This window comes from Barbatula barbatula (assembly GCF_947034865.1).
Source record: "Barbatula barbatula genome assembly, chromosome: 7".
Lineage (NCBI taxonomy): Eukaryota > Metazoa > Chordata > Actinopteri > Cypriniformes > Nemacheilidae > Barbatula > Barbatula barbatula.
Window position 1 is genome coordinate 6,691,719 of NC_136770.1, and position 13,348 is coordinate 6,705,066.

Consider the following 13,348-nt stretch of genomic DNA (forward strand, 5'->3'; position numbering starts at 1 on the left):
ATAAATAAAAAATGCTTTTTTTGACTAATGCTTTGCTTGAATGGTTTCTGTTTTGATTGCATGGTTCAAGATCAACCCTAAAGAACAGAAGGAGAATATAGAGATTATAGTTTTAAATCTCTAAATGGCTTATAGTTATCTTTGATCCAGAGTCATTACTTTTATCTCTCTATGTTATGCTACTACCTGAACGTCCAGGACACAAAATGCATTTCAGGAGGGACACAGCAGCAATTATTATAGTTTATAGTCTTGTGCAGTTATGCCTGATGTAATACACTCATCCATGTTCTTCTGTTTTGATACTGAAAAGGGAAACAGAACTGGAATGCTACACGGAAGTCAATCGGCCATCACAACCAAAAAGATGTTACTGGTTTAAGCAGAAGTGATGATGAGCATATGTGTAGTTTCATTGTAAATTCTACAGATTTCTAGTTTCCTTTGGTAAACATTTGAAGATCAGCACTGTCAGTGAACACAGTGAACATCACATTTTGAGGAAAGTATTGGTGCTTCCAAACACTTGTGGTGGCAGAAGAGAAAACCTTTAGTGCGCGATTGCTTACATTTGACATTTTTTTGTATAACTGCATCTCCACTACATTTTTTTAATGCAGGTCACAATTAGTAATAAAAAAATGCATAAATCAATTTCATTAGTATAAACGAGAATTTTATTGCATCTTGGAGATTGAATTGGCTCTTTAGGACAGCCATGTAAGGGACTAGTTTACAAAAAAATCTCAATGAAAATATAAAAAACAAATATTTAATAACAGTATTGGCCCCTATTGATTTTAATTGTACGAACACAAAACCACATTATTTTGACATTTATCTTTTTTCTTCCTAAATAATATGTTTGGAAGGACATACTTTTCATATTTGGGCGAACTATCCCTTTAAGGATAGGATAGTAGGTGTGTCCAATTTTATGCAGTCTGCATTTACTTTCACTTTATTCCGCACCATGAGCCTCCTCTAACACTGTAGTCTCAATATTACTCAATTTCCCTCTACACAGCAGTGTTCTCTGCATTATTCTTCAATCCAGATCTATCTTATAATTGCGGTAAGTGCAAATATTTATGCACTTTTTTTGTCTGTGCACAAAAGCGCGGGAAATGAAAAGCTTCCTGCTTGCAAACACGAGTGTGTCATTACTCTATTGGTCATTTAACTTAACGTTGAGTCATTTAACAACTTGATATAACAGGCTACATTTTTAAATGCAGGTTGTGTGTGAACCTGTATGTTTGAACTGATATTAGCCATTTCACCTTGCAATGCGTACTACAATAGTTATATTTCCAGTATAAAAGAAATGATGAATCACATTTAACGAATCCGGTAAATATCAAACAGATAAAGCCAGTTCAACGCTTTCTACGTGCTTTGTGTTGTTTAATGCAGATCTTTAAAGGTTTAAAGTTTATTATAATCATAAAGGGCGATTTCTTTGAGGCAGCATAGAGTTTGTAAACATACTAAAACACACAAACAAATAAAATAGAAAATTTAAAAGCCTTACAGCAGTAGGAATAAAAGGGTTTCTATACCGATTGCTTTTAAGTTTAGGCTTGGCCTTGGTTGACAATGCCATTCAATGAGTTTCAATGCTTAACATTTACATAACCATACCAACAGCAGATAGAAAAGCAAAGTACAGATTCAATATAATATTTATAATACATAGTCATAAGAGTCCTACTAATATTTAAAGTAGAGCCTCCGAAGACAGTAACCGTTGCTGGTCTTTTTCGCATACTACTTCAGCATGAGTATCAAAACGCAACATTACTCTATTGGTTGAGGAGACGAGGGACTCTAAAATCAATTACCATATCTGTGGTGTTTATGTTTACTTGTAAGAAGGCACTGTCCCACCATATCATAAAATGATTCACCACTGGACCATGACAATTCTCATCCTTGTCCGGCAAACTGACGATAACGGTATCATCAGCAAATTTTTTAATGAACCTGTTCGTGTCTGAAAATGTACTGTTTACTCTCACCCTCTGCCTTATGTCGCTAAACAAATCTAATAACCACCTCACTGTTCAATTCTAATTAAAACTCTGAAATGTATTTATTAAAACAGGGCTGAATAGTATTGAAAGCTAAGGAATAGTCTACGAAGAGCAATATAACCTGTGATTTTTACATATATTGTCAAAAAATAAAGCAAGTGAACAAATATGGGAGTTTTGGCTTCTGAATTTTTTAGACAAAACATGTTCTTCAGTGTAATTGTGTTTGTTTGTTTCTTTCCCTTTCATTGACTTAACTGTCCTCAGATGGAGCAAACGGGTCGGGTTTACAAAAATGGGGAACCAAAGACACTCAATCGTGAGAGAAAAAAGTCTGTAAGGAGAAATTCAAAGGTATGTAAAGACAAACATCTCGGCATTTGGCTTACTGCATGTTCTTTGGTATCATTTTATTAAAAACAAACAATAGTCAAAGTTTGTTTTTGGTCATGCAGGTAGCCAAAGAAAACCTTCCCGGACCTAGGCAAAGGAATCCTAATGACCCTAAAAGAAAGAAGCAACCCTTACAAACAACTGGAAACATCCCTGAACATTTTCCTAAAAGGAAGCGTTCACGTTTAGGTTTGTGAAGCCAAATAGACAAGAATAATATCTAATGTACTGTACAATCATCATAGGTACATCTAGAATAGCACACAGAGATGTCTGTATATAAAGCTCTTAATGTAATATTGTTTTTTTTTTCACAGTAGCAAAGGAGGAGCTATATTCCATGTCAAATGAGCCTCATGGACATTGTTTGATCATTAACAACTTTAATTTTGAGACCCGTACATCACTTGGAAACCGGCGGGGGACAGACAAAGATAAAGGTAATTTTATAAGACGTTGTAATTTCTGAAACCTTGTATTTCCATATTTCATGTTTTTTTTGTACAATCATTATTAGTCACCCTTATTTGAGTTTTGCAAATATCAAACAAATGAGAAGTGCTTGTCAAATTTGACAAACACAGTAAATAAATATTAAAATAATACAGTGTGTTCTTCCATTTCCTGAAAGTCAGTGAATACTGGGCATGCGTGGTTTCAGAAGGACAGCAACGAAATTCATTCAAATATGAGGCTTTATTGTGAAGAACAATTTGCAGTTTATTATTGTACGTTTGTTTCTAGATGAACTCATCAAAGTGTTTAACAAAATGCATTTTGAGGTTGAAGTGCAGGACGATTTGCAAGCCTCAGATATGCAACGTTTTATAAAACAGTTTGCAGAAAAGGATCACACACAAATGGACGCTTTCGTATGCTGCGTCCTCTCCCACGGAGAGAAAGGCACAGTGTTGGGTGTAGATGGAAAACAGGTTGCAATCCGTGATCTCACGCAACCTTTTGCTGAATGCCGTACGCTGGCTGGCAAGCCCAAGATTTTCTTCATCCAGGCCTGCCAAGGTAATGTTTTCCAGGAGGCTGTGTGTATGGCAGATGGACAGGAGGATGGTACAAAAGAAGGCACAGATGAGAAAGATGCCCAAACGGCTACAGACCAGAGTATTCCTAAAGAAGCTGATTTTCTGATCGGTATGTCAACAGTGGAGGACTACAGATCTTTCCGTCACGCAGAAGATGGGTCTATCTATATCCAGGAACTCTGTAAGCAGCTTGTAAGTGGCAGCACACGGTGAGATGTATTTTTTATTTTAGAAAGGTAGAACATTTGCTGCACATTAAAGCTGATTTGGTAGAGTTAATGACTTATTTAGATCTGCTATTATTTTATTATATACTATACTAATCTAACTTTTACTTCATTATTTCTTCTGGTAGGAATGAGGACATTCTCTTGATTTTGACCAATGTGAATAGAATAGTGAGCTCCAAAGACCTTAAAGGCTACAAGCAGATGCCTGAAATTCGCTACACTCTAACTAAAAAACTGGTCCTTCCCATGAAGTGAGTCACCTGATTGGCTGCAGCATGAAGTTTTTGTAGCTGTAGCGGTTTTTGTAAATGTTTTGCTATTTTTGTTTATTATTTGCCTTGAGTTATTTCACTTTAGTTTTACTCTCTCTTTTTTATAGTGGAGGGGTTTATCTTAATAGGGTTCATTTTACAAATAAATCCTTTTTGGGGTAAGTGCCTTTTTAATGATTACACTGTAAGAGTTAACACGTGTTAACTTAAACTTTATTAAAGCTCAAAGTTTTCATCTTATTATAGAATTGACGGTTTAAGCAATAACATAAACAAATGTTACTGCGCATGCATGCTTAGTGGCCCAAAATTATCTTCCGGTACACATCTACAAAGAATAGAGTCCCTGCAGATTATTTTTGATATCAAGCAACATAAATAATAAAATTAGCTAGCAAGTTAAAAGTATGTCTAGCCAGTATTATTTTGGCTTACCAGTAGAAGTCAAGTCAGCTTTATTTATATACTGCTTTATTGTTACAAAGCAGCTGTAGAACCATTACTTGGCTAAACTTAAATGCAACAAAGTTACACGACTCATTCAACAAATTGTTTATAAAAAATTATATCATATTAATCAAATTGTTTATTTAATAATATTGTTATACAAAAATATTAATAATAATTCATATTAATATAATAATAAATTAAACACAATATAAAGTGTCAAATGTAAAATGTATATTATTAGCTACTAGCCAGACACAGACTGGAATTTAACTTTGGGCCAGATGCTTGCATCCAATGAAACTGTCTATAAATACAATTCAGATTTATCAGAGCAAATGGGTTCAGTTTAAGAACGGTTTAAGGATATAATGTAAAGTGTCAATGCTTATCAATCTAATACAGTATGAGGGGTGTCTATGATTGTACTGTCACTTTAAAAAAGAAACTTTACATTTTTTAAATCAGGAATGGACAAAAGAAAATTGTCACTGTACCAAAGTACAGATAAAGCTCTTGAATGATACTGACATATCCAATTTTGCCATTGGCTATTTATGATACAGCTTTTGACTCTGGAAATGTTGTGTTGAAGTGTGCATGTGAAGTTTGCATTTAAGATTTAAGATTTTTTTCTGATTCACTGAAAAATGAAATAATGATAACATCAATCATGTAAGAAAAATACTTTTTTATTTTTAGGAATCGAAAACTCGAAACTAAAATTGTATAAATGCCCAATTGTAGCCTATAAATACCCAAATACCAATGTATTTACAAATACTTTAATAAAAACAAATCTTGGTCCTCATCTGATCCACTCCTTTTTTTCATGGTGGCAAAATGTACATTGTTGATGATTACGCTGGTGCCACGTGGAATTAGTTTTATGGTGTATTGCCCAATCTGAAATACAACGCACACAATACAATAGCTTACAGTAATGAAACGTACTTTCTTTTTTACCTGCCTTTTGAATCTTTAGAATACGTAAGTTACCTCTGCTGTTACTGAAGAAATATACGTATTTAAAGGTCACTACAAGCCAATCACAGTAGCATTTTTAAACAGCAGGTGAATGGTTGGGATTCTTTGGACTATTACCTTGTACTCGAGGTGCAATAATGGTATAACCCACCAATAATGAAAAAGTCTCCAGTCCATCTAAAAAATCTGTACGAACTTGCAGCAGGTTTCCTCATCCTTGCACATGAGTTTGTCCAAAAGTCTCTGTTACCAACATCTTTCAGATTCCTGTACTCCCGCGCATACGTTTTTCCTAATGCAAGATGACGTCTAACTTTGTAGAGTCTGAGTCAAGTCCAAGTCCTCCTTACTAGGTAAGTCGGCTGAAAACTCATCTCTTCCATCAACACGTAACTGATCAGTTCAGACTTCTATCTCTTTTCTTCTCTTTCTTTTTTTTATTATACTTTGGGGCTATACGAGACCACTTATACTTCACCTATGCGTTTTGTTGTCCTTGTGTTGTTCCAATTGCTTCCATTGTTTACCTCATTTGTAAGTCGCTTTGGATAAAAGCATCTGCTAAATGACTAAATGTAAATGTAAGTCCGAGTCCAAGTTTCAGTCCAAAGGGGGCCGAGTTGGACTTAAGTGCACGTCCTTAACATCCTTAACATGTCCGAATTGAGTCTAGAAGGATTAGATGATTTAAAATAGCATTATTTTTACATCATAAAATAAAAGGTGCCTCAAATATCCTGTTGTGCACCCAAAGAACCTTAAACTGTATTTTAAGTGCTTCAAAGCTCCTTTTCTCATAATTGGGTTATTGGTGGAAGTATTCTATGTCTTTGTGGTTCTTCCAGGAACTTATAAGATTCTTGAATAACCTCTTCAGTTCTGAAGTTCTGGAGTCACCTTGTCACTACACTGGGACCTCAAAGTGATTTGCAGGTTATTGAAGGAACTCAAATAAAAAAAATGGTTCTCGTAAGATCTGTTTACTTGTAAGTGGTTCCCGGAGAATCTCCCTTGTTGCACCATATAGGGTTTTTTAGTGTCTGAACATTTTTATGTTATAAGAATTGTCCAAAGTTTGGTTTTTGGACCCTGCTATGTGACCACATTTTTAAAAATCATGCACAAGCTTATCATTTTTTATATTTATTACTATTGATATGATATTAATATCAACATATGAATATTAATTATTATATTTTCTGATTCAAACTAAACAATAAATAAGTACATAGTTAATGTTAAAACGATCTAAACTTATCACAATTAATAATGCTAAGCTTAAAGTAATAATTTATCATTTAAGCTGCTGGGTCATTTTGTTTCGGAAATGTCATTTTTTACCAATACACAAAGTAAAGCACATAAAGAAACCTGCAGTTTTATGTTTACAAAAAGAGGAGATGTTAGAGGTAAAAGGTACAGATTGCAGCTTTATTTATTTTTTGTTTAATTCAATTCTGTCAACTATTCTTATGACTCTGCTTGTGTTTGTGACTATATCTTTGTGCAGATGGTTTGTTGGAATCAACCCATTCACTGGCACCGAGTCAGCTACAACAAGGTTGGCATAGAAATCGGAAAGGAACAACAGATAAACTCTTGTATGTGTGTACTCTTTAGCTGTTCTTTCCAGCACTAAAATGATGTTTTGTAACAGTTTGTTGTCTTATGTCATATTTATTTGTGAATGTACTGTACTTTAAAGCCTATACAAAGAGTCAGTAGCCTAATATTAGCCTACAGTGTTGACATGGACTGTGTGAAATAAAACCTCTGTGTTCATATATTATTTACAGTAAGTAATACAAACCAGGTTAATGTGTCAGCTAGAGTATGCAAGTTTAGAATACAGGTCCTGTTTAGCAGGTGCTGGTAACAAGACGCAAAAAAAAAGAGTTCTTGACATAAGGGTTAGGTAAGCAAAACATTTGTTATTTTTGTAAATGTGACGACAATCAATTTCATTATAATAATGAACGTAACATAATGTAAGAAAGGCAGATGTTGTTGATGTTGGCAAATACGTTATATTAAAAAGGATGATAACCTGTTTCAGGATCTTGACTGTTATGGAGCTGCATTACATTGGTAAGTCTACTGTATGTGTATGTTCATATTGATCCCCTGATAGAATTCATTCATTACTGATGCATTAACAAACTGGTGTTGTGTTGTTTTTTGTTTGATTATGAGGGCATTCTTTATCTTCTCTTTTTATTTTTGTTCTTTGCATTTTGTGCATGTACTGTATATCGAATGCAGGTCAGTGCTATAATTTTTTCCACCATTAAATTATTCATATTTGCAGAGCACACTTTTTCAAGATCCTGTTTGTAATGCAATTACAATGAACCTTTTTGTTCATTTATTTATGGTCTGTGTTATATCAAGTCATCAATTTCTTCCATAGAAGGTCTGAATGAGGTTCGTCCTGCAGTGTATCGCGCTGCACTGAAGCTCCGCTCATTACAAAAACTGTGTCAAAGTGAGTCTTTCAGTGTCCTTCACTTCTCCAGCAAGTTCTCTTCTATGGCTGTTGTTAGGACATTATAAAATGATACTACTGTGCCTAAACGTGACATACATTATAACATATATCTTGTCTGTTTCTTATCAAACTTAATGCGTGTCAGTGCACCTGGTGACACTGCAGCATCTGCATCCAGTTTTGAAAACTCTAAACAGATCTGGAGATCCAATGGTTAGACTTTCTCAGGAGGATGTCCAACATATTCTTCAACAGTTATTTCAGAACATTTCAGAGGAACTGTCTGGTCAAGCCGCACGTGAAGCCACAGATCAAACCACCAGACTCCTCTTTAAGCTGTTTGACAGGTGAGTGGAGATGACAACCTATTCAACATGAGGTGTCTTTGCATTTGTGTGTAACTAAGTTTTTCTGTTAGAGAGCAGACTGGTGTTATCCTGCTCCGGTCGGTGGAGGCGGCATTGATCGCTCTTTCTGGAGACACTCTTACAGCTAAACATAGAGGTCTGTAACATGTTTACTTACACAATGTTTGTTACACACATACACACACTGTTTATGGGAGGTTATATCCACCATTATAAAGCTTTTTAAGATGTATTATTTGTCTATATGCTCAAATGAACTTTTAGTAGATTTACGTTTTTGAAATTTACAATTTCTCTCTTCTAGGATGCAAACCTTTATCTTTTTTATATACAAGAGATTTAATAGGAACTGTAATGTTTTAATCTTCATAGATTTGTTCCAGTACATTGGGAATCAGGATTGTGACAGTGGCACTATCAGTCGAACTGGACTCAGAGTCTTACTGGATGACCTCAGTCAGGTGAAAAAGAAAAAATGAATTTGAGTCCCTAACAAACATTTCAGCCAATTTCTAACTAACATTTGTGTGTTAAGGTTCCAGCAGCGGTTCAAGAGAACCATGTGTTTGGTCATGTCGATACTGCAGTGGCCTCCTGTTTTAATGGGGTACATTGTTTTTAATAAACATCTCATTAATATTAGTCATTTTGCTGATATTTCAATACACTTTCATCACACTTATTACTGAAGCATGAATTTCTCCTCCAAGTCCTCAAACCGATTTTTAAAACCCCTAGGCTACATCACCCTTGTTTATTCTCACGTAAACATCCTCAAAACTGACTTTTAGTTTGTTTTTTCACTCAGGTAATCGATGTCAGTGTGACCGAAGAACACTTTCACAACTGGCTACAGTCAGAACCTCGTCTGTTGTTGTGGCTCTCCACACTTTACAGACTCTCAGTGAGTGAGAGTGTACAGCATAGAGTTCGCTGTCACACATGTAAAGCATTTCCCATCACTGGCCTCAGGTATGTGGGAGAGTTTTTCATTTTGACATTCCATACCGCAAAAAAGTATTTTTTACTACATCCACATACATATTGCTAAAACGTTCGGTCTATATACTGTAAGCAAATGATCAGTGCACAATAAGATGTTTTGGCATTTGAACATTGAGGAAAGTCGGTGAACATTGAAGTTACGATGGTGTTTTCTTCCAAATGGTGATGTATACAGCCACAGAAAAAGTTAAATCAGCGTATCTGATTTTTCTGTGAACCAGTTATGACATTTCTACCGAATTCAAAATCAAAATATTGTTTTTTATTTGCATTAATAGAAAATTCTAACTGGTCAACATAACAAAACAATGTAATGTTTCCGATCTTGATTAATGCAAAGAAAACAAGTTCATATTCATGTTTAAACAACGCAGTTTTAATGTTTTTACATGAATGTACTGTATGATGGAATAAGCCTGTTTTTTATTTAAAGGGATACCTCAACCAAAAATTATATTATAATTTACTCACCTTCGAGTTGTTCCAAATCTGTATAAATGCATTTGTTCTGATGAAACACACAGAGAAATTTTTTTGGAAGAATGGTTATAACCATACAGATTTTGCCCACCATTGACTACCATAGTAGGAAAAATACGTTATAAGTTCTATTGTTCTGTTCAACACAAAATAAGACATTTTGAAGAATATAGGGCAGCAAACAGTTCTGTGGCACTTTTGACTACCATTGTATTTTTCCTACTATGGTAGTCAAAGAACAAAGACATTTATACAGATTTGGATTAACTCGAAGGTGAGTAAATTATGACAGAATTTTCCTTTGTGAGTGAAGTATCCCCTTTAATATGTCAGTCCTAAAAGTTTCTGTTGAAATTGAATGGACTGCAAGGATAACTCATTTACAGTAAACGCTGCAATATTACATAAAAAAATATTGTTCATTATTCAATTTATGGTGACTTGTTAATTATGTTATTGGAAAAATGTTTGTGGTTTATGGGTAAGTTATACTGACCAATAGAATGACAATTGAATTCCATGTTAATTATACTCGGATTCCAATTCAGACATCATTTTCAATTCAAGTGAATGATGTCTTTCCTGGTATGACCTCTCTTCAGGTATCGTTGTCTGAAGTGTCTGAACACACATCTCTGCCAAAGCTGCTTTTTAACCGAGAGACGCAACAAGAAGCACAAACCCTCCCATCCCGTACTGGAATACTGCACACAGGTTTGCTCCTTAAAAAGCACATTACGTTTTACATACATGTTAAAAATTAAACATACATATTATCCTAAAGGAGTAAAAGCCTGTACTTCCAAAAACATTCATATATTTAATTTGCTTCACACAATGAAAAGCAATGTTTCATTTAGTGTTAAGAACCACACTTTCAATGTTGTTTTGGTTGCCCTGATGATTGACTATATGAACAAAAACGTCATGGTCTAAAAGAGAGTAAATGAACATTTACATTTACATTTAGTCATTTAGCAGACGATTTTATCCAAAGCAACTTACAAAGAGTTCGGGGAGCAATAAGCGATATGTCATACAAAGAGCAATAGTACTGAAGGCAACATTTTCCTTTTTTGGGAGAACTATTGAATAGTTGTATTAATATATTCTTTTAACTGCAATGTAGAATGTGTGTTGTGTTTTGTTCAGCCAACATGGAAAGAGTCAGTGACATCACTCGCCTCCAGTGCACGACACGCTTTGCTTCCTGGACATCACACCCGGAGAGATGCAGGGAGGACACAGAGAGCTCTGAGAGCAGGTTCCAGCGCTGAGCTGCAATACATGTAAAGATTTTGTTTTTGTATATTCTTCTGCAGGAAAGCATTAAACATACGATAATTGCATGTATCTCTTCAGTGCACCTTCTCCAGTTCAGCTGCCAATAGAAGCTCCAGACACACTAGGAGGATCTGAATCAGGTGTGACTGCTGCCCCTGTTGTGCTTACAGTCGAGTCTAAAAGTCTGCAGACTGAAGACACAGAGACAATTCAGGTATCCTACCTCCATCATCTCAGTATAGTACATTACATGCTTTTCTTTTTAGAGTTTCACAACTTGGTGGATTTCTTTTGTGTTATAGAGAGAAACGGCTATTCTCCAAAAAGATCTCAGTTTTACCCAGAAAGCCATGAGAGAGCTGCAGACAGACAAGTGGTGAGTCATCTGAGTTCATAAAATGTAATTTCATTTTTTTTATCCATGTCTTATTTTCTTGTGTCTGTATTTATACATTTGTATTTGTAACTGTATGTGATGAGCAGGCTCCTGGAGAAAGAGTTTCAGGTATGGAAAGTTGCGGCCCAGTCAGAGCATGATTCACTGGAGGACAAATGCACAGAGTTGAAGACCATGATGGAGGCCCTGAGCCAACATAACCAACATCTGGAGGAAGAACAAGAGAGAGTCAACCAACATCTGGAGGAAGAACTAGAGAGAGTCAGACATGTAAGATGGAATGATTTATAATGATGACATACTATTACCTGCTGTTTTTGGACGGACTAGAATGAAGTATGATTATGTATATGTACTGTAGTACTGGGGTTTTTAATATGTGTAAAATTTCTGGATGACATTTTCGAGAATGAGATGCTATCACGCGGTAATAATGTAATAATAATATCACACTCGCTTGTACTCCGGTTGTTTATTTGCTGAATTTGGCATTTTATGCTACAAATGAAGTATTTATTTGTAAAAAGATAACTCAGTTTTGAAAAACATTTAAAATTCATGTTTTTATTTTGTCGTGTTTTATTTAGTTAGAAAGCTGTATATATAATTTTTTATTATTATTTAATCAAAACAACCCAACAGCATTTTGATTGATATTACTTGGAATACACATATAATAAACTTAAAAATATAAACTGAGTTGTTTGTTTTTGCAAATGACCTGTTCATATATCGATGGGCCTTATGAAGCATTGCTTGTAATTTGCTTATTTGTATGTTACTTTAAATATAAAGAAAAACTGTGAATGATATTTATGAGGACATGTAATATTAAGCTGTAGAGTCCAAGCACATACAGCGGGGAAAATAAATATTTGTAAATATATTTCTCAAGGAGCTGAAATTTTCACCAAATGTTGTTAACATCCCAAATAATTCATACATACAAAGTTCACAAATTAAGTTTTATATTAAATTTGTAACTTAAAACATGCTTTTCCACATGTAGTTGTGTGATTGGGGAAATCTTTTTTTTTGTACTATTTGATGACTATATATAAAAAATATGCCCCACTGACATGACTGTACCTCCAGTTAATGACTTTATATGTCATTATGACCGTATATATATGACAGTTCTAGATTTGTTGTTTGTCATGTCAGGTGTTGAGTCCGAGGGACCGAAATAAATCCAATTTGGATTCTCATCTAAATCTTCCTCAACAAGATGATGACCACATAGGTGAAAATGAACGGACCTCACCTTGTGACATCTCCAGTGAAAAGGAAGAGCTTGAGGAAGAGATAAATGGCCATCGGGAACACGTAATAGATCTGGGAAGTAATGAAGTGAAGCAGGGGACAGTTTATGAGGTATCAGAAGACATCTGTACAAATCTGGACGACACAGACAGCGTCTTCATGCAGGAACACCAAACGGTTACTGAGGAGGGGGAGGGGCTAGAGGAGGAAGAGGATGATCGACAAGATGTTCCTGTACATCAGCCAGGCATCTATGCTTTTGAACTGAAAGAACATTCTGTCTCAGATGAGTCAGACATAGAAGAGGAACTCTGCGAGCTTGTACAGAGACTGAGAAATGAGCTCTCTTTGTGCACACCCACAGGTCTGTTTATTACTATATTTGTATGTATTCATCGTTTAATATTCTTAGAATTATTTACATTGCATTGTTTTCTAAATATTTAATTTTGTGTGTTTGTCTATATGCAATAAATATTTTTCTAATAGGAATGTTTTTTTTTCTTCTGCATCAGGATCTGTCTGCATGGAGAAAGAGATGCTGATGATGGCAGCAGAGGGAATCAGAGACTCTGTTTCTCATCTAGTTGCCTCAGTTTCCGATAGCTTGGCATAAAGGCAAACAATAACATTAGCAAAATCCCAAATTCCCATACAT

The 13,348-nt window shown here is 35.1% G+C and overlaps 2 protein-coding genes across 3 annotated transcripts; both read left to right on the plus strand.

Moving 5' to 3' along the window:
• The first annotated feature begins 959 nt into the window (after window positions 1-959).
• On the plus strand, window positions 960-5,172 carry casp8l1 (caspase 8, apoptosis-related cysteine peptidase, like 1). 2 transcript variants are annotated; one of them, XM_079459683.1, is made up of 6 exons: window positions 960-1,075; window positions 2,304-2,390; window positions 2,492-2,618; window positions 2,747-2,869; window positions 3,174-3,678; window positions 3,825-5,172. In XM_079459683.1, the coding sequence occupies exons 2-6, from the start codon at window positions 2,304-2,306 to the stop codon at window positions 3,952-3,954; spliced, it is 972 nt and encodes a 323-aa protein (XP_079315809.1). In that variant the 5' UTR covers window positions 960-1,075; the 3' UTR covers window positions 3,955-5,172. The 2 variants fall into 2 exon arrangements, with proteins under 2 accessions (XP_079315809.1, XP_079315810.1); XM_079459684.1 differs by having other exon boundaries at window positions 2,750-2,869.
• A 2,489-nt stretch (window positions 5,173-7,661) lies between these two features.
• On the plus strand, window positions 7,662-13,306 carry dytn (dystrotelin; the record flags this gene model as incomplete). The annotated part of the gene is made up of 14 exons (XM_079460063.1): window positions 7,662-7,667; window positions 7,797-7,890; window positions 8,039-8,240; window positions 8,312-8,397; window positions 8,634-8,722; window positions 8,797-8,868; window positions 9,070-9,233; window positions 10,349-10,460; window positions 10,899-11,035; window positions 11,109-11,244; window positions 11,333-11,406; window positions 11,514-11,697; window positions 12,592-13,054; window positions 13,206-13,306. 14 exons carry the CDS (start codon window positions 7,662-7,664, stop codon window positions 13,304-13,306), a joined length of 1,920 nt encoding a protein of 639 aa, XP_079316189.1.
• Window positions 13,307-13,348: the final 42 nt, after the last annotated feature.